General features: G+C 46.1%; 1 protein-coding gene across 4 annotated transcripts in view; it reads left to right on the top strand.

Annotated features, from left to right (window-relative positions):
• The window catches only part of G3BP1 (G3BP stress granule assembly factor 1), a 67,603-nt gene that overhangs the window by 16,563 nt on the left and 29,562 nt on the right, over positions 1–21,478 (top strand). For all 4 annotated transcript variants that reach the window (XM_077326510.1, XM_077326509.1, XM_077326508.1 and 1 more), the window contains exons 2-4: positions 10,688–10,801; positions 15,425–15,506; positions 15,954–16,127. In XM_077326510.1, the coding sequence (XP_077182625.1) occupies positions 10,707–10,801; positions 15,425–15,506; positions 15,954–16,127 (351 nt within the window). In that variant the 5' untranslated portion in view covers positions 10,688–10,706. The remainder of the gene's footprint in view (positions 1–10,687; positions 10,802–15,424; positions 15,507–15,953; positions 16,128–21,478) is intronic.

Genomic DNA, 21,478 nt, shown 5'->3' with positions numbered 1-21,478 from the left:
TCTGAATTGTCACCTCAGTATAGAATTGTACCCCAAGTACTATTTGGGGCCAAATAACTTATCTTCAAGTGTTCTAGTTGGTGTACTACAGCTGGCATATTACTAGTTGAGAAAATTATACTTTTAGAAAGATCAGTGCCTTCTTTTAGATCTGCAAATGGTCTCTGTGGAGTACTTATTCAAATTGGGATGGAGCAGCTGGCTCAGAACTCTTCCACTTTATTTCTTCTTGCTTTTAAATAAACCTAGTACGATCAAGGTGTAAGGTTCTGGGGAATGCTTCTGTGTAGTCCATTAATTCTTGTGTTCTGCACATGCATTAAGGAATCACTTGAGTCATAAGCTGCAGAGAATCATTCTAAGCAGTTCTTTAGGCTTGTAAGAAGTAGGTAAGATTGTACAAATCTTGGCCATGAGAATAATTTAGAGGGGTAAAAGGTAAATGTAAAAGTATCCCCTGTGCAAGCACCGAGTCATGTCTGACCCTTGGGGTGACGCCCTCCAGCATTTTCATGCAGACTCAATATGGGGTGGTTTGCCAGTGCCTTCATTACCGTTTACCCCCCAGCAAGCTGGGTACTCATTTTACCGACCTCGGAAAGATGGAAGGCTAAGTCAACCTTGAGCTGGCTGCTGGGATCGAACTCCCAGCCTCATGGTCCGAGCTTCAGACAGCATGTTGCTGCCTTACCACTCTGCGCCACAAGAGGCTCTTAATTTAGAGGGGTAGCAATGTTAAATAGTTCAGTAACAACTTTGAAGGATAACCGTTTATCCCAGCATTAACTTTCATGTGCTCACTTCATAAGATGCTTGGATTGTCCATGGCTGATTGTGACAGTGTCTTAACAGTAATACTTTTGGTTTCTTGTAGCATAGCTCTGATTTTGGGGGGGGATTAACAGCCCCCAATACTTCAGGAACATTTGATTTGTTCTTGACATGGTGGGCTCAGTGCGAATGCTGAGGTCATCTAGGGCAGTGGTCCCCAACCCCCTGGTCCAGGGACTGGGACCGGTCCGTGGATCAGTCGGTACCGGGCTGCGGCTCCTCCTCGTCCTCCTCTCCAGCTGCTGCCATGGCTGGGTTGCCATGGCTGGGGCTCCCCCTTGTCATGACACAGTGCAGCTGCTGCTGGCAGCGCTCCCCAGCGGGCGGCGGGAAGTCAGGGTCGCCAGTGGGAAAGCAAGCGGATCAGGGGCTCAGGCGGCGTCCCTCAGCAAAAGACTACCCCCCCCGGGCCTCAGTAAAATTGTCAAGCGTTGACCGGTCCCCGGTGATAAAAAGGTTGGGGACCACTGATCCAGGGCAGTAAGTCCAGATGCTTCAGAGCCCAATGCAAGAGGTCAGTTTGCCCACTGGGCAAATGGATGAGTTTCTCATATACTGATTGCCACGTTGAGGTTGAACAGATTTTTCAAAGAACTTGAGGCACTACCCAGGTTTGCAGAATAATCTGATTTTATAATCATACATGGCATGTTGGTAGTTTAAATCCTCTGAAATAAAGTAGCATTCTGTGCTTGCGTTGAAAACGCACCTACTGTCAGTGTTCATCTCCTGATCACGGGAATCATGCTGGACCCAACTGCTGCACTAGATGTACTGAGGAGCAATTCTAGGGCTTGTGGTGGTGGCTTAGTGTGGGAACCATAGCTGGCAGTGGTCCAACCTGGGATTCATGGTGAGTATGGTGGTAGTGACTGTGTAGCCCAGGAGCATAGTGGGAGATGCTACTGACAGCTGTGGGCGGGGGGGGGGGAGGTGGCTGCTGGTAATTGCTGTGGGCCTGGGCAGAGTGATGAAGGATGCTGGCAGCTGCTGTATGTTGAGTGGTAAATGTTGGGGCCTGAAGCCTTGTCAATCGCAGTAATGAGGGTGTGTGGGATTCCCCCCCTTGAGATGTGGACTCGCCTCTTGTACTAATAAAATTCACAGTTTTTGGAACAAAACAAGGGCAAATAGCTAAAGCCAGGTACTGTTTACACTGGAAGCACCAATGAGGAAGATTCACTGATGTGACATTAATTAGCCATGAGATCTAAAGGAAGGCATTAAAAATTGGCAAATGTCTCACTAATTAACCTCATGTTTTCTTCACTCAGTCTCTCACTTTTCTCATGCCACTCACTGCATTTAATAACATGAATTACCACCCATCTCTGTTACCAGGATGCATTGGGTAGGCACAAATTGAGCACTGCATCAGTCACATATCCATATTAGTACCCCTCTCCTTTGCAAATCACTTTGATAGGGTCAAGCTACCTTCAGAATGAAGCTCAAGGAGTTAAGATCCTCTCTGACCATGCACTGTTTATGTAGCCTGTATATTACTGGTAGGGAGGCTAAAGAGTTGGGAGAAAGATGATCCTAGATAACTTCCTTGCTGGTACTAATGACAGTGGATAAAATTCAGCTTAATAGTGGATTTATTTGTGCAATTCATAACAGTTGCTGTATGTAGAATGGAAGCTGAAGGAATTGATGGTCAATAGAGTAACCTCCAGTCTGAAAATATGTTTTTGGAAGTGACAGCATGGTACAAGAAGGGCAAAGCATTACTGCTTGGCTTACTAGCAACACTAAACACTAATATTAATATACATTTGGATTTTTTCTTTACCCTTTTGCTCTGAAAAGGTCACCTTGACTATGGAAAGCTCAGCACTGAGCCCCTGCTCCGCTTGCTTTCCAGCTGGTGTCCCTGACTTCCCGCCACCCTCTGAGGGGCGCTGCCAAGGGGGTGCCCCAGCCATGGTGGCTGCTGGAGAGCACCAAAGGTGAGCTGGCAGCAGAGTGGCAGGGCAGCCTCCGAGGCAGCAGCCGGGGGGTGGGGGGGAGACGAGGAGGAGCCATGGCCCAGTACCAACTGATCGATGGACCAGTCCCAATCCCCGGACCAGGGGTTGGGGACCACTGGTCTAAGGTGATTGCTCTGTGGGGTAGCACTCCTCAGCTGGTTTTTCAAGGGGAGTATAATCCCATCCAAGACAGAAGGGAACTGAAATTGTTGTCTGCCATTTTGTTGACCCAGAGCACCTATGTCTTGTCAGGATCAAGTTTCGGCTTGTTCATTCTTATCCAGCCTGTTACTGACTACAACCACTGGTACAGAACATCAACAGTATCCTTGAAATTAGATGGAAAAGAATGTAGAGCCTGGGTATCATCTGCATATTGGTGACACCACATTATTTGATATTTTGAGATACGTAATACTATTTAGTATTGGGAAAATCCAGGAACCACAACAAATATGTTTGTACCCAAACCTTTTTGCATTGTAACATGAAAGTAAGTTGCTTTTCTAAAATGTTTTGTGTTTACTGTTTACAGATATTATTTCTAGAATGATTTTATTCTGCTTGTAACTCTCTATGCTGGTAGCAGCTTGATATATTAGCATTAGTGGATTCTAATATGCAGACTGAGATTTGTGGTTAGTAGATCAGTTTGCTGTATTGATGTTTGCTGTATTGAACATTGATGTTTACTTGCCTCTTAAATGTGAGCAGAAGTTCCTGCAGTAGAAACATCACCTTTAGGTTCTGGATTAAATCCAAAGACTTTGTCAGAGTCATCATCTCATTCTGTTGCTGTTTCCTTCTGGGGCGAGGACATCTTGCTGGGTGAGATTCCACCGTCGGATCAAGGGAGGCAGGAACTTCACAGTTCTTCTTCCTGTCCCTAGGTGGCCTCACCCGGCCTCTTCAGTTCGGTTTCTGCCTCGGAGGGAGAGCAGCTGAGCGGAGAGATCCTGAATTGAATTCAGTCTATTCTTCTTCTATTTACTTCATTCTGATCTACTTACCCTTTCTGGAAAATACCTTTGTGTTTGTCAGTCTCCGTTTGTCTCTCCTCTTTAAAAAAAAAAAAAAAAATCCCCCCCCCTCCACCTTGTTGAAGGCTCGGCTCTGGAGAAAGCCGTTAAAGGCAAACCTCCCTGCGAAGCCCCTTGCCGGCTCCGCTCTGTGCCATGGCAGACGACCTCCTGTCCGACGGGGAACTGGAGGCACCGATGGAGCCAACAGAGCAGGAGCACAAGGTGCTGGAGGGCGCGCCGCAGGCCGTCCCTAAACCAGCCAACGTGGAGCCAAGCCGCCAAGCGGCAAAACGCCGCAAGAAGACAGAAGCGCGGGAAAAAAGCAAGGAGAAGACGCGCGGCGGCCATTTTGATGAAAATCGGGCGGGAGGCTCCGCAGCTGCGGCCCGGTCCACGCTTGCTCGCGAGGAGACCGGAGCCGAGATGGACGGAGAGGAGAGTCAATCCAGGGATACAGTAAGGCCCAGTGGGCAACATTTATTATCAAAAGAACTTATTGCTTGTATTTCAGAGGTGGTGCAAGCACAGCTAGAGAAAAGGGAAAAAGGGCCTGAGGGGCATAGATATTACAGGCAGGCTTCCCCTGACTCAGAGAGGGAGGAATATGGGGATCTGGCCGAGCATAGACCTTCCTGGCCCACAAAGGCAGCACGCAAAAGACCCCATTGGAGCCCTGACAGGGGGGATTATCCTTCCACAGCAGATGAATCCTCAGTTAAGGAAGATGGGGAATTTTTATCTGATAAAGAAGTGATTGAGATTATGGAATTACCTGAGGTATCCAAAAGATTTTTTAAACCAGAAGACTATCAGTATCTCTTATCAAAATGCCTTAATGCATTAGACTTAAAATGGAAACAGGGAACGGAGGATCCAGAGGATCAGGACCCCAGAAGGCCTTATGGCAACAAAGAATACTTTCCCCCAGAGGAGGATGTCCCTAGAAACTTTCCCCTACCAGTATTTTTCGAGAAAAAATTTAGGGCAGAATGGGAAAAGCCCATGGCAAACAGACAGTTGCCAGCATATGCAAGAAAGCTGTACACGATGCCTGATTATGCAGAAGAAATCTTAAGAACACCAATTGTGGATGCCCCAGTAGTAGGGCTGCAATCCTATGGTCTTCTCTCGGAAGATGGCCAGGGATCCGTGAGGGATGTAATGGATAAAAAGGCGGTTTTCGCCTTACGTAAAACCCATGAAACCTTAGCAATGTCTATAAGAGCGTCCTCTATAGCATCAATTGTATCAAGGGCCACAATCATGTGGGTAAAGAAGCTGATCCAGCTACTACCAGACCCAGATAAGAGGGTGGCAGAAGGAATGAATAGAGTGCTAAAAGCAGCCTGTTTTTCAGCAGATGCCACCTTAGATGCATCCATATTCAACGCCAGAGCCATGGCCACCGCGGCGGCAGCAAGGAGAACACTGTGGCTGAGAGCATGGCAGGCTGACACCAAAGCAAAGTCAATCATCACGGCATATCCATTTCATGGATCCAAGCTCTTTGGGGAGTCCTTGGACAAGGTCCTCGTGGAGACACGTGATAAAAAGAGAGTAATGCCAAGAAACCTGAGGAGAACAGATAGGCGGTTCTCCCAACCTACAGGTAACTCCTTTCGTTCCTTTGGTTCATATAGCAGACAAAGATAGGACAGGAGATCTGGCTGGTCCAACAACAGACAGACCTTCAGGGGTGGCTACCCCAACAGGTTCCAGAGGGGACACCCTCTTCCAAAACAAGAAAGAGACGGGAAGCCTCACAAGGCATGACTCCTTCGTCCCGGTGGGAGGAAGACTAGCCCGATTCTTGGAACAGTGGACAAGATACCAGGCGGACAGCTGGTCATTGGAAATTATAGAAAAGGGCTACGCCATCGAATTCCTAAGAATCCCACCAAACCACTTCGTACAGTCACCCTACCCAAAGTCCAAACAAAGGCTAGAAAGAACCCAAGCCGCCATACAACACCTGATAGACATCGAGGCAATAGAACCCGTACCTCACGGAGAGGAAAGGACGGGGGTCTACTCGGTGTTTTTCACAGTACCAAAATCCAACGGGGATTGGCGAGCAATCCTAGACCTAAAATTTCTAAATCGCTTTATCAAACTTTGTCATTTCAGGATGGAAACACTCAAATCCATCTCAGAGGCGATACAAAGAGGAGAGTACCTCACATCACTAGACCTCACAGAAGCGTACCTGCATGTCCCGATCCGACACGGTCACAGGAAATTCCTCAGGTTCTGCGTGGGCTGGAACCACTACCAATACAAAGCCTTACCATTTGGACTCTCGACCGCACCCAGAGTTTTCTCGAAGCTGTTAATCGCTCCGGTGGCCTACCTGCGAAAGCAGGGAATTCACCTGCATCCATATTTGGACGACTTGTTGCTGAGAGCCCAGTCCCTCCAGCAAGCGATCAGCCACACCACTATCGCGATGCAAATCCTTCAAGACTTCGGATTCATCGTGAACCTCCAAAAAAGTTCCCTGACCCCGTCTCAGTCCCTTCAACATCTGGGCGTACAAATAGACACAGTAGCGTCCAGGCTCTTCATGACAGAAGAAAAAATACAAAAAACCAGAAGATTGGCAAATCAGATAATAAAGGGAAGAACGTCACCCCTAATGACGCTAGCGAGCATGATGGGCGTCTTGGTATCGAACCTCTGTACGGTACAATGGGGGAGACTACATTCGCGCCGACTCCAGGGCTTATTACGCCCATTCCAACACCAAATATCAATAAAACTGGACAAGAAAGTGAAGGTACCAATAGATGTCAAGACCAGTTTAACCTGGTGGACCAACAACGCCAACCTGTCCAAGGGAAAGCTATTCGGTCCCAGGAAGGAAAAACAACTATTCACAGACGCAAGTCTGAGAGGCTGGGGAGCCACACTAGAGAACCAATCAGCCCAGGGAAGATGGTCCTCAGAGGAGTCAAAACTTCCCATAAACGTCCTAGAAATGAAGGCGGTCCGCAGAGCGTTACATCACTTCAGTTGTCAACTAAAGCACACTCACGTGTTGGTCAGAACGGACAACATAGCAACCAAAGCCTACCTGAACAACCAAGGAGGGTCCAGGTCCTCAAACCTTCACAGGGAAGCCATGCAGACCTTGGCCTGGGCGGAAGCCAACCTGTCATCGATACGGGCAGAATACATAAAAGGAAAGGAAAACGTCCAAGCAGACTGGCTGAGCAGAGCGACAGTGTCCACGGCCAAATGGCGGTTGAAACCGCAAATCTTCACCTGGGTAACATCAGTCTTAGGCCAACCAAGGCTGGACCTATTCGCGACAGCAGAAAACAGCCAGATGCCCAGATTCTTCTCCAGGTACTTCCATCCTTCAGCGGAAAACACAGATGCCCTGTTGGCCCAGTGGCCGGAGGGCCTGCTTTACGCCTTCCCTCCATTTCCGATAATAACACGCCTGCTGGCAAGAGTCAAGGAGCTCAGGGCGGAGGTGATACTGATAGCTCCCAGATGGCCTCGTCGACCGTGGTTCTCGACCCTAGTGCGCATGTCGGTGAGGGAACCTCTGCTGATACCAGTACAGCCGGACATGCTTCAACAAGGGCCCATTTGGCATCCGGACCCGGAATGGCTTCAACTGACCGCCTGGAGGTTGAGCGGGGCCACCTCTTAACTGAAGGCTACAGTACAGAAGTAGTCGAGACGATCATGGCATCCAGACGCCAGTCCACCAATAGGATCTACAATGCCTCTTGGAAGGCGTTCGTTCGCTGGTGCAAAAGGAAAAAGGAGAATCACCTGACTCCAAGACTGTGAGATGTGCTGCAGTTCCTGCAAGATGGTATGGCAAAGCGACTGAGGGTGGCCACCCTCCGCCGGCAGGTAGCAGCATTAGTATCCGTCCTTCCAAACTTTAAAGGAAAACCCATTTCCAAGCATCCTCATATTGTCCGCTTCCTAAAAGGAGCCACCCAAATCCAGGGCCCAATTACCCATAGGTTCCCCACTTGGAACCTGAATAAAGTCCTAACGGGAATGACCAAACATCCCTTCGAGCCCATAATGGACATATCTTTAAAACACCTGAGAATGAAGACGATCTTCTTAACGGCAGTGACATCGGCCAGAAGGATATCAGAGCTGGCAGCTCTATCGGTCAGAAAGGAGCTCTGTATCTTTCATAAAGATAAACTGGTACTTAGAACAGATCCGGCCTTCAAGCCAAAGGTGCTATCCAGTTTTCATCTTGGTCAAGACCTAATCCTACCATCCTTTTGTCCGAACCCGGTTCATCCCAAAGAGATAACTTGGCACACCCTAGACGTGCGGCGAGCCTTAAAGGCCTATATTATCAGAACAGAGAACATAAGAAAGTCCGACTCGTTATTCGTGTCCATTGCAGCTCCCAACCAGGGTTCGAAGCTATCCAGCAGGGCCATTGGTAGTTGCCTTAGAGCGGCAATTGCGGAAGCGTATGTGGCTCAGAAGTTGACCCCACCACGGGGTATTACAGCTCATTCAGTACGGAGCACAGCAACGTCAGCAGCCTTGTTTGGCAGAGCATCGATTCTCGAAATATGCAGAGCAGCAACATGGGCTAACGCCTCAACATTCATTCGCCATTACAAGATTGATGTGTACAGCTCAGCCGAAGCGGCGTTTGGGCGAAGAGTGCTGCAAAACGTAATCAACACAGACGACGATGGCCCACCCTAAATTCTGCGGACTGCTATGGGAGGTCCCAGCAAGATGTCCTCGCCCCAGGAGGAGAATGACCATTGAATACCTACCGTGAAGGGTCCTTCTCTCCTGGGGTATAAGAGGACATCTTGATCCCTCCCTGCCATCGTCAAGCGAAGAAAAAGAGCTTACCTGGCCTTAAGGCATCGGGAAGTTAACCCAGAGCAGAGTCTCGCCATGTGTCTTGATATGTCATAATGTGCTTGTTTCGTTTTTGTTCACTGTGACATGTCTTTCGTTCTTCTTCTGCTAAGAGGTTCCTAGGTCATATGTTGTAGTTAAGAAAATGCCTGCGATCAGCTATGGCAGTGGGCGAACTGAAGAGGCCGGGTGAGGCCACCTAGGGACAGGAAGAAGAACTGTGAAGTTCCTGCCTCCCTTGATCCGACGGTGGAATCTCACCCAGCAAGATGTCCTCTTATACCCCAGGAGAGAAGGACCCTTCACGGTAGGTATTCAATGGTCATTTTGTGTGCTACTTCAGTGTTGGCATTTCCTGGTTCTTTATTAATCTAGAATAGTTGGAAGGGAAATTAAAAATAGGTCCTGCTATAATTTACATATTTGAATGCATGCTGGGATTCTCTTCTTTTAGTAGCTCTGTTACATGCACATGTAATATCTCAAGTGAAATAAAGCTTACCTAGAAAAATATTCAATGAACACATCAAATGTTCGCCATCTGACATGATACAAGCAGATTTGACTCACAGATTTCACCAATGCCCCTATTTCACCAGTGCCCCTATTCCTTATCACAGTAGTAATATAACTTGTTTCCTTGTAGCAAAATGCAGGAAAGCATTACTATTTCAAAAGCAATGAAGGCTTAGGACTGTGTATCTCAAACTAGAATTGGTGTCTGTAAACACGTATGATCACGGTGCCTTCAAAATACACAACATTTGAGCTGAATCTGAACATGTTCTCACACACTGATTTAAATTCTGGTATAGTGTATGTGTTGTAATGTGGAGGTGCACTAAAATGTATCAGTGGGAAATTAGTAACTGATTGGGGGGGGGGGGCTACAGATCCGTTCCAGTACAATGAATATAGATTTATCTCCAGTGTGTGTTAGAAAGAAGTCTCTATGTTGTGCTAAGGCAGAAAGCTGTGGGAGTCAAAGGGACCCCAGCAACTTATTGGTGCCAAATGAAATAACCCTTTCCTTTCCCAAGTTCTTTAAATGTGACAGTGGACATGGAATGGGAGGGGGGCTTCCAGAAGAGTACCACTGGTCTCTCTTAATGCTACTCCTGCCTAACCCATATCTTGACATTCACAGACAGTGTGCAGTGGGATCTGTGCAGATCATGCCTGACTAGCATTGTAGACCAATGGCTAAATTCTAACTTCTGGATTATTGTTTGCTGTGAAGTTTGAAGTTCATCTTCACCTTTCTTGATACCTTGGTCTAAAACAGGCAAGGTACATGGGCCTTAATGTATAAATAACCTCTTCTTCAAGAGGGTTTTATTTCGTTTGACAACAATTTTCTATGGCTTTGCTTGATAATTTTGGGTGCTTATCATTTTAAAAATCTGAGTCCAGTAGCACCTTAAGGACCAACAGAGTTCTCAAGGTATAAGCTTTCTGAGAGTCAATGCTTTTTGTCAGATACTAATTTCATCTTTTGGAGAGCTTTGAGAAAAGCCTCTTTTTCAACTTTTCTGTCCCTTGGTAAAAGATTTACAGTAATGGGCAGCCCAGCCATACACCATTATCTTGCTGATGCTGGAAGTAGGTTTGGAATATCAGCTGTCCTTAACCAGCAGAGAAATAACAGAAGAAACATTATGTACACTGTGCCCTTTCTCCAGAGTTTCCGTTACCCGGATTCCTTCTTCAGTGCTGTATAAGTCATAAAGACAGAAAGAAAATCATGTGTACCACTCCCTGTCATCTGTGACAAGTTTCTTGGCTTCAGTCCAAGTATTAAGATAGGTGAATTTTAGTTGACTGCAGAGTTAGTTGGATGAGCTTAGATCCTGACTGCATTCTGGCATGAGGCATTAGTCACTATTTTGAACCTTTTCATCAGGGTCTCCTGATGAGTACCGAAAACTGATAGGGTAAGGAGAAACTGGACCTGTTATGTGCATTATTACTTATTTGTTGCTTTGCTTTTAGTTTTCAGTTGACCAAAGAAATGGTGATGGAGAAGCCAAGTCCCCTGCTGGTTGGGCGGGAGTTCGTGAGGCAATATTATACCCTGCTGAATCAGGCACCAGATTACTTGCACAGGTAAAAAAAAAATCTTGTTTGGACACAGTTCTTTGTGATATATGAAGTGAAAACTATTTGTAATTAGCAGCTGGTTACCCAGATATGCCTTGAATTTTTGTCATGATCTCTCTTTTTCTATACATTGTTTTTAGTAGTCTGGCTATTAAGACATCTAAAAATAGAGAAGATTCTTTTTAAAAACCTTAACTTTTAAATAACTTTTAAAAAATTGACTACATAAAAAACCCCCACAAACATCTGTGTAACTTCAAAGGTTTTATGGCCTATTGGTGTGTAGGACTTTGCAAGCTAACAGTAACATCTGTTCCCTATGTCCTATCGTGATTTGATAGATCTTAGAGGGAAACTTTTTTTTTTCCTTCAAGGGCTCTGACTGAGAACATATGAAACAAAGTTTAACTTTGGTGCATCAGCAAGAGACCTTTTTTCAATAGAAAGCCATTGGGTGTTTTGTGTAGCTCAATTTCATATCAACGCAGTTTCCAAACTGACCTCTGTTAAAGCACAGGCTGTTTCCATAGCACTCCTGCAGTTTATTACTGTTAATATAAACAATGATGATTAATTTTACAGGTTTTTCTATGAGTTAGTTTTAGGGCAAAGAAAAGATGAATGTTGGGTAAGAGTGCCTTTGAAAGACCTAGAGTAATACAGACTTTATCTTAATTTTCTGGGTTGTAGTCTGGTGCAAAAGATACCAAGAGCATAGTTCTTTACAGAACAAAGCAGGGAGCTTTGTAAAACGACTGGCCTAATAGAAGAAGAAGAGGAGTTGGTTCTTATATGCCGCTTTTCCCTACCCGAAGGAGGCTCAAAGCGGCTTACAGTCGCCTTCCCATTCCTCTCCTGATTTAACAGTGAATTGAATATGTCCAGTACATTTTAAAAGTTTTATTTGCTGTGGCATATGCATGTATATCAGGCCTGCAAATCATTCCCTGGCAGCAACCTGGAATCACCAGTGACAACCATGCTATTTGTTAATAGCAAGCCTGAGTTTAGGTGGGTGGAAAATATTGCTGTACTGAACCTTATTCCTTGGAGGCACTTGAATATTTATTTATTTCATTTTTTTACTGCCCCTCCCTACAAGCAGGCTAGAGGCAATTTACAGTAATAAGGTATCATAATAAAACTTGGTTTAATACACCTCAGTCAGAATAAGCCAGTAAGCCCCTGAGCCTCTGGGGAAGGCGGTATATAAATATAATAAATAAAATAAATAATGTTCCAATACAATGAATATAGATTTATCTCCAGTGTCTATCTGGAGTCTCTATGTTGTGCTAAGCTTTGTGGCAGGCAGAAAGCTGTGGGAGTACTAGAAATCAAAAGGGACCCCAGCAACTTATTGGTGCCAAATGAAATAACCCTTTCCTTTCCCAAGTTCTTTAAATGTGACAGTGGACATGGGATGGGAGGGGGCTTCCAGAAGAGTACCACTGGTCTCTCTTAATGCTACTCCTGCCTAACCCATATCTTGACATTCACAGACAATGTGCAGTGGGATCTGTGCAAATCATGCCTGACTAGCATTGTAGACCAATGGCTAAATTCTAACTTCTGGATTATTGTTTCTGTGTAGTTTGAAGTTCATATTCACCTTTCTTGATACTTTGGTCTAAAACAGGCAAGGTACATGAGCCTTAATGTCACTATAAATACCCTCTTCTTCAAGAGGGTTTTATTTCGTTTGATAACAATTATCTATGGCTTTGCTTTTGGGTGCTTATCATTTTTAAAGCCAGCTGCCCAAGAAGGCCACCTCCCAACTCACCCTCTCCTGGCTTGCCAAGCAAGCCTGTCCTGAGGTGTTCCGTGCTCCTGAGCCAGCACCCATTGAGCTTGAAAGCCTGTTGTACAAATGGGGGTGGGGTGGCAAAAACCCCGTAAGCTGATTGGCTCAAACGGCAACACTTTGCTCTTCCACCCTGAGGACCACCTCAGCCTCCCTAAAGGTGACAATTAATCCCTTCCCGCGGCTCTATACAGCTGGAAGAAAAGGGGAGAGCAGCAGGCCCACTTCTGCACTTACCCCTTTATGTAAATTGAGCCTCTTGGGTGGGAGTGGGGGTAGAAACCATGAGTCTCAGCTCTGCAGAGCCGAGTCATCCGCTCTCCTGGCAGCTGACCCTGGGCAGGTTGCACCAACACTCACCTGCTACCCGCTGCCCATGAGCCCGCCTCTCCGAAAGAGCTTTGCCCTGGGGGCTAGCTACCCTGTTGCACTCGTGTTCCGCCAGCGCCGACATGGCTGGGTACAATGCGTGGGTGCTGCCTGACAAAGGGAGGAGTGGGGCACGAGCCCTGTGAGCACCACCATCTCTGAGGACGCTGCTCCACTCTGAGGTAGCCTATGGCTCCAGCCCCCCCCCCCCCCGATTCAGCTGCTAAGCAGGACAGCAAAAACACCCAGCGGCAGCATAAACACTTGGCGGGCTGGATAAATGTCCTTGGCGGGTCGCATAGTTTGAGGACCCCTGGTCTGGAGGGTGGGGACCAGGAGCCTTTTGCTGCTTGGTCAAATGATTGTTGGGGTTTTCCATATGCAGCCACTGGAAGACCTTGGGCCAGGTCTCCAGATTAGAAGCCACTGCTCTTGGACCTGAGACTTCCGGTGAGCTTCCGACTTGATCATACGCTCTATCTTAGAGCTCCTTGGGAAATATAAGCAAGTCTTTTTAGGCTTGCTTTTCCAAAACACTTCAGCAAAAGAAGTGTTACAAGGGCCTCTATTTTAGCCCAGAAGAGCGGGGTTACAGCAGAGCCGTGACTTCTTCGGATTGTTGGGGTTTTAATGGGTTTTTATTGGGGAATTGGCTATTTGTAACCTGCCATGAGCTGCTTACAGAAATCATGGGCTAAAAATCTTCAACCATTTATATATATTATATACTAGGGGCAAAGTCCGTTGTATCCAAGAATACAACGGGCGCTAGAGCTTGACGGTGGGAAGAGGAAGGGGAGGAGTTGTCCAGTCTGTAAGGGCATGGGGATGAATGTGTGTGTTGTGTGGGAGGTTGTGGTGGCAAATGAGGCCATGGGTGTGGAGATATGGGTGTCAAGGACCTGTGGTTTGGAATGGTTGTTGAGTGTGGGACAGGACTGACCTTTGGGAATTGTGGCATAGTGCAGTTCCCATGTCTCTCCAGCCGTTCACTATTTACAGTTTCAGGCTGTAAATATTTATTTAGATCTTCCTGCCCTTTCCAGACTCACAGGACTGATGCTGGTCTGCCTGTCTGTGCCCCAGAATACAAACAGTTGCTGGTAAGGGCTGGCCATAGCCCATAGCCCAGGAGGGACACACCTGCACCACTCCCTACCAACTGCAGGCAAAAGTGGCTCCTTTGAAGGCTGGACTCTGAGGCATTGTACAATTTTGAAGTCCCACCTCCAGGGTGACCCTGGATTTGGCCGGCCACCACTAGGCAGCTGCACGTGGCTCACACACGCTGGCTGGAGAGGACAATTGAACGGCCCTTTGCACGGCGGCTGCGGTGCCAAGGCTGAAGAAGGTGGCCCTGTGACGGTGGCAGGGCCGCCGGAAACAGGTTACAGCTGGGACCAGCTGCCACCTCCTCTGTGTCTTGCCCGCGTGGCGCACTGCACAGCCGAGCCGACAGCGCAGTGCGCGGCCAGCTTGCCACCTACCGTGAGGCTCGCTGCTGGGGAGGGCAGCAGAAATGCAGAGAGCCCTGCCAAGCCCCCATTTCCCCAAGAGACAGGGAGCTCAGCTCGTGACAAAAAGGACAGGTAGGGAGGCAGCGGGCCTGGGAGGGAGGCCCTCTAGCACCCGCTGCATCCCTACATGCAACAGGCTTTATGGCTAGTTGAAACATAAATAAAAGTGCCACTGGACTCCCAGCCCTGTTCTCCTGCTTTAGATCAACCCAGCTACCCTCCTGAATCTATCTTCAAAGATTTCTGAGTAAGTTTAGTAGTCATGAGACAAGAGAGTGGGCTTTCTTAAGAATTAAAAAAACCTGTTTAAATGGCAGGAAGGAAACAGTAGGAATAAATGCAGTTTTCACAGTGACGATTACACTAATATTCTAAAAGGGTCTGAACTGCATGAAACTGAGGGGGGAAAGATCTTGGGGTCATAGTAGATGGCTCAAAGTATCAACACTGTGCTGCAGTGGTGAAAAAGGCAAAGTTTGTGTTGGGGATTATTAGGAAAGGGAGTGAAAATAAAATCATGGAACTCTGGGGTTTGCTGTCAGAGGATATAGAGATGTACTCAGAAATTAAAAAACTTTAATAGGGGACTAGATATATTCATGGAGTATAGAAATATTAATGGCTACAAGCCATGGTGACTGAGGGAACATCTGTGTTCAGAAGCGGTAAACCCTCTTAATCCCAGAGCCAGGAGGCATCATCAGGCAAAGATCCCAGCCTCTATGTCCTGTTGGCCCTTCAGAGGAACTGATTGGTCGCTTTGTGAGATGGGATGCTGGACTAGGTTGACCACTGAACTGATCAAGTAGGGCTTATGTTCTTAACCACGAGATTGCTGTGCCTGAAACAAATAATAATGCTAACATTTTATTGCATTGAAAACCTATGAATTGGAGTTGGTACATAGTGAAATGTGTATAAATGATTCCCTTGTAGATTTTATGGAAAGAATTCTTCTTACGTCCACGGTGGTTTGGATTCAAATGGAAAACCAGCAGATGCAGTCCATGGGCAGTCTGTAAGCATTCGTGAAATTGCTTTGTAACTGACTGTGAAATGTGATGAAGGCAGTATAAGCATTCAGAAAGCATTTCAAATTGGTCAACATTTAGCGTCATACTGTTGTGTTAATGCTGCACAAGTCTGTCAGAAATGTAAATTTCTAGCATTAAGATCAAATTTCATACTGGGAATTTTATTTAACCCTTGTGATTTTTCAGTGATTCAAAGCAGATATGTGCTAGTTTAGTATACAAAATGTATTTTAGGATATTAGTGGTATTATAAGTAGAGAAAGTGATGCCAGTGGAAATAAAAATAGAAAACTGTACTCTTGTTAGGGAAGTGTTTAAACAAAAAAGGATAGGTTAAACTCCTCTGAAGTTTCTTTTCATGACACCGCCATTTGGTCTCTGCGTAGGTTCTTCTTGCAAAGTTTTCATAAGTGTTAATATAATTTCTGCAGGATATTCACAAGAAGGTGTTGTCACTGAACTTTAAGGATTGCCACACAAAGATCCGTCATGTGGATGCTCACGCCACTCTTAATGATGGTGTTGTAGTACAGGTCATGGGTGAGCTCTCTAATAACACTCAGCCATTGCGAAGATTCATGCAGACTTTTGTCCTTGCTCCTGAGGTAGGTATCCTGGGGAACTGATGAAATTGAGACTATAAGGCTGGGGTGCCCAGTGGTAGGGTTCCTCCTCTGTCATTGTTTGAAACATTTCTATATTTTTGATTCTTTAACAACTCAGTTGCTTTTATAGGAGGTGGCCAGATATTTGCATGTGTTGCCTATACTTCGGCTTAGTTGCCACTGCACTAACTTTACACCAGTGTTGTTTAGATAGTGGGAGCAGACTGTAGCTCTTCTGGGCACCATTCTCCAGTGTTGCATCTGCCCCATATTTCAGGAAAGTGAGCAAAACCCTCGCCCAGTGGGGCTTCTGGTTGATAGATTGTCCATCCTTGAAAAAGCCACTGCTCTAGGAAATGTGAAGCAGGAAGCCTCCCTTAAGTGCAGGCCTCAGGGAAGGAAATACATGTTTTGGTAGTTGGTAATTGTAAACTGGGCTTCCTGTGAGTTGCAGAATAAGTACCACTGCTTTAAATCATTCATTGGTGAGAGATTAATTAATTTCTTAATCGGTGGCCTTCTGTGTGTGTGTGTGTGCATGCCAGGAATCTGGGAGAGATCCTTGATGCCACCCTGACAATGAAGACTCAGGTCCCCAAAGTAGTCCAGTTGGCATTTTCCCACCTGTGCCAAGCAAGGCTGCTAGCACCCTATCAGTCCCTCCAAGCAAGATTTCTATAATTCACTATATGCGGACCTTCCTTTGTCCCTGACCCAGAAACTGCAGCTGTTGAGGTCCTCACTCAAACACCATGGAGAGCCTATATCCAGCCAATGTCGAGGCAGCTGCATTGGTTACCAGTTGAATATCGGATCAGGTTCAGGGTAATGGTATTAAACTTCAAGGCTATGGGCAGTCTGGGTCTGGTGGAGCTGAGGGATTGTCTCACTATGTCCACTGCAGATTTCTTCACTCTGTGGCTTTGCACAGGCTGCTGATCCTGGGCCTACAGGAAGTTTGTCTGGCCTCAACCCTAACCTTAACCCTGCCTGGTAGAATGAGCTCCCAGAAGAGATAGGGCCCTATCGGAGACAACACAGTTCCTCAGGGTCTGTAAAATAGAGCTCTTCCACTAGTATTTTGGTCAAGGTCAGGCTGAATAGATGACCTGGCCCCTTACTCCCTATAACATTTCACCTGAAGGTGAGGTAAATTGGGGAGAGGGGGAGGGGATTGGCTGTGACTTAGTTGTGGATTTGTTTGTTTTTTTTGGGGGGGGGTTGTGTCTTTTATTGTATTTTATTAGCCACCATGAGCTGGCTTGCTGGGAGCAGCAGCCTAAAGATATGACTATAAATAAATAAAGTGCCATCAAATTGTAACTGATTTATGGTGACCCTGTAGAGTTTCAAGGTAAGTAAAAGACGGGTGGATTGCCATTGCCTGCTTCTGCAGAACAAACCTGAACCACCTTGTTGGCCCCCCATCCAAGTACTAAGCAGAGCTGACCCTACGTGGCTTCCAAGTTCTGATAAGATTGTACCAGCCCAACTCCAATATTGGTGATTGATAGTAGAGATGGGCACAAGCCAACCTATGGATCTCACAAAATTGGGTGCAATAAAACCAGAGTCCAGTAGCAACAAAGATTTATTCGGCATGAGCTTTCGAGTGCAAGCACTCTTCGTCAGACTAAGAACTGACCATTATAACAGTAGTTTGTGGCTCATGAAAAAGGCTCGTATGGCCATGCCTCCGACGACCACAAATGACCACATAAGGTCTTACCCCTGTGTGCATTCTCAGGCTTTTGCGGGGGCAAAGTTTCCTCAGCACACACATGTTGAGCGTATCAATTGCACAAAAATCCCTCTTCTGGCATAGATGGAGCTTGGCAGGGTTGTCTTTTGGTTTCCGTGGCTACTTCAACGATTAACCATTTAGCTGGCTTAGCATCTTCATTAGCCAAGACTAGTGCTCCCCTTGTATTCAATGGTAATGCCTTGGTATATATAGTCCATGAAGCCACGTGAGAGCATTGCGTTCTTTTGCTTTCGGTGGGATTGAGTGGCGGGGAGAGAGGTACGTTGATATTTGAAAGGAGATAATTTTGTGGGATAGAGTGGTTCTAGGCAGAAAGAGGACCTTCAGCCTTACTTGTAGGTCTTTGGCTGCTCATTTCTGGCGGACATCCAAAGGCTCCCCCCCTCCCAGTTTGGAGACCATTTGGCTTTTAATCAGAGCCTTGCTGTGTCTGTGGCATGGGCTAGACTTTTCCACCTGCTGTAAGCAGACATGTCTTACTTTCTGTCTTTAAAGTAGTCTGTCTGGGAGCAGGGGGAAATAATTTTTTCCCAACGTGGTGTTCTTTAATGGTTTTTCTTTTAAACCTCTTCTGGCTTAACTCCAGAAGAGTTAACTTCTATTTTTCTCTCTTAAAGTGGGGTGAAGGATCTAAAACAAATCCAGATTTCTACTTTACTTTTCTTTGGGAAAACACTTTATTTCTGTTTTTTCCTTAACTTTTTTTATTATTATTAATAATTTTATTATTTATTATTATAAAAAGCATTTACAGAAAAGTAAAAGAGAAAAAAAACCGACCAGCTGATATGGTTTGCCATCCTCTTTTAACATACATATTCAGTTCCCATCACATATTAATCCTAATCTAGAAGTTTTTACCATCTTTCTTAGCAAAATGATTGTTAATACATATGAGAGTATAATCTGTTATAAGAATATATTCTATTATTAAGTGATATAAAGTCGGTCCCCTTCATATATTGGCCCTAACCTAAGAGTTACTACTGCTGTCTTGTTAATACTTATGAAGTATAGTTTGCCGTCCTCTTTTAGCATACATATTCAGTTCCCATCACTTATTGATCCTGATCTAGAAGTTATTACCATCTTTCATATGTATCAACAATTACTCTGCTAAGAGAGTATAATCTATTATAAGAATATATTCTATTATTGTCTTAGGTAATATAAAATCAGTTCCCTTCATATATTGGCCCTGACCTAGAAGTTACTGCTGCTGTCTTTACCACAGGAAACCAGGAGAATGCTCCACTGTTCATCACATCCTTCAGGTGGTCGCAGAAAATGAAATTGTATTTTTTTTCCATAGTGTCGCCTGATAATTCCTGTATAGAGTATTTCTGGCCCTTCGGTCAGGGCCAAAGAAGTCTCTTGCTTGATTCTTGCTTGCAGTCGCCTTTAAGTAGGCTCTGTATACTTTGTCAATCCGGATCTCTTCCTCTGGTCGCACAGAGATATCTCCTGATAGCTTCCTGCGTGCTGTCGCCTTTGAATAGACTCTATTTATTTTGTTGATCCAAATCACTTCCTGCTCTAAATAGACTTCCAGGTTTTCAGTGCTTTCCTTCCTTAAATCTTGTTTTCCCAAGTTCTTCCAAGGTGCTTTTGATTTTTACGTCCCTAGCTCTCTCCCCCTCCTGTTGATTAACTTCCAGACATTGAATTCTCGTTTGAAGTATTGTTGGCTGAGTTGTGTTTTCATCAGCTGTTTTTTCCAAACCGTCGGTTCTGTCTAAAAGCTCTTTCTTAGTCTTTTGGATTTCCTTTTCCACCTTGTTGACTGCTTTCAGTATCTTTGAGTTCCCTTCGCATAACAAATGGAAAAGCTGTGCCTTAGTTAATTCATCCATAGTTCTAGGCAGTCACAAATTATAAACAGAAGGTCTCGTGAGGTCTCGCGGGAGCTCGAGCGATCAAAAATTATCAGTTTGTCGATCTCCGTATAAAGTCAGCGTCCCCCACTGAACTCTCTCCAACAATCTTTAAAGTCTCTCTTTTCTTTAAGCTCTCTCTTTGTTTGATGAATGGGTGTGATTAGCTGGGAGCTCCCACTCAACGAAAGGATTCACTTGTAAATTGGTTGAGGAGAGCTTGTGAGGAAAAGAAAGGAAAAACCAGAACACTCACAGTCTTTACTGTTGCAGACTTCAGCTCCTGTCAGTCTGGTAAAAGATGATCTGGAAGAATGTAGGGTCAGCTGGTCGTTTCAGGCTTAGAAAGTTATTTACGACAAGGGCGCCATCATGACCTTGAGCACATGCCGCGGCGATCCGGAGAACTCAGTCTCCACGGATCTGTAGGACCCTCAGGATGCCGTTCCCGGTTCCTGGGGTGACCGGCGAGCAAGATTTGCGTATCTGCTCAGGTCTGCCAGGTGCGATTGCTCCTGACCCTCAGCATGGCTTAAGAGCCGGGCAGAAGCCCAGCTAGTACGGCGCCATCTTCAGTCATTCCTCCGCTCTAGGGTTTCTGTTTTTTCCTTAACTTGTGTGTGTTTCCTCAATTCTGACAGCGTCTGGTGGAGCAGAGGGCCATTGTGCAGGATGTGATATTCTCGAATCCCATAATGCATGGTGAAGAGAAGCTGAGCATAAGCTTCTCTGAGTGGCTGACTCTCACCCAGATGGTCCAATATGGGAGACATGACACTGATGACAGGACCTGTCCATGGTGGAAGAGTTGGCATTTCTGTCTATGAATCTCCCCTTGTTTGGGTACCCATCTGTTAACATAGGCAAAGCAGGCAGTGTTCCCCAACCCCCGGGCTGCGGACCGGTACCAGGCTGTGGAGCCTTCAGTACCGGGCCGCTGCACTAGAAGCGATCAGCTGCTTTGGCAGCGGAATCGCTCAAGCCTAGCTGCGGCGAAAGGGGGAGGCAAGGGCACAAACGCGCAGGCGTGGCAGCTCCGCGCCTGCATGTTTGTGCCCGCCAGTGAGCACCGCTCTCCCTCTTCTCCACCATCCCCCGGCCTGAAAACGTTGGGGATCACTGGATTAAAGCAGCGGTCCCCAACCTTCATCTGGTCGGGGACCGCCTCCGGGGGTGGGGGAGAGCAGCATAATCCTGTACTTAAACTGGAACTTTACAAATCAGTCTTTAGAAATAAGAGATGGCTTTTCTTATATCTTCTTCAAAATGATTAAAGGAAGCACTTGAACTGCATTCACTGTGATGGTCAAGTAAGCAGTGCAAGAGATGTTCTCTCCCCGGATCAAAGGACACCTGCAAGGATGGATTTTTTATACAGCTTCTCAGGGAGGCAGGGGGTTAATTAAAACATCATCCTTCACTTCCTGTTCTGAGTGTAGGACTTTCCCCTGCCTCGAGATAGGTCTCTGCTACTTTTATTTCTCTAAATCATTTTCGCTCAACTATTCTAGCCTTTTTTCCTTCCTTCCACCCCTTCCCGTCTCCCCTGACCTCCAGTTTCATTGTTTGCCAATCAGATTAGCGCCTAACAACCACCTGGAGGGGAGATTAGTGAGAGCAGTAGGAAAAGGCCTGCTAGTGGCTTTTTGGCGGCAAAGAGCTGCAGCAGCCATTTTGAGAGCCTTATTCATTGCAGCTAAGCTCCTTTCATC

Source organism: Paroedura picta, chromosome 3 (genome assembly GCF_049243985.1).
Source record: "Paroedura picta isolate Pp20150507F chromosome 3, Ppicta_v3.0, whole genome shotgun sequence".
NCBI classification, from domain to species: domain Eukaryota; kingdom Metazoa; phylum Chordata; class Lepidosauria; order Squamata; family Gekkonidae; genus Paroedura; species Paroedura picta.
Note: the sequence above shows the minus strand (reverse complement) of the source record. Positions and strands in the feature narration are given on the sequence as shown.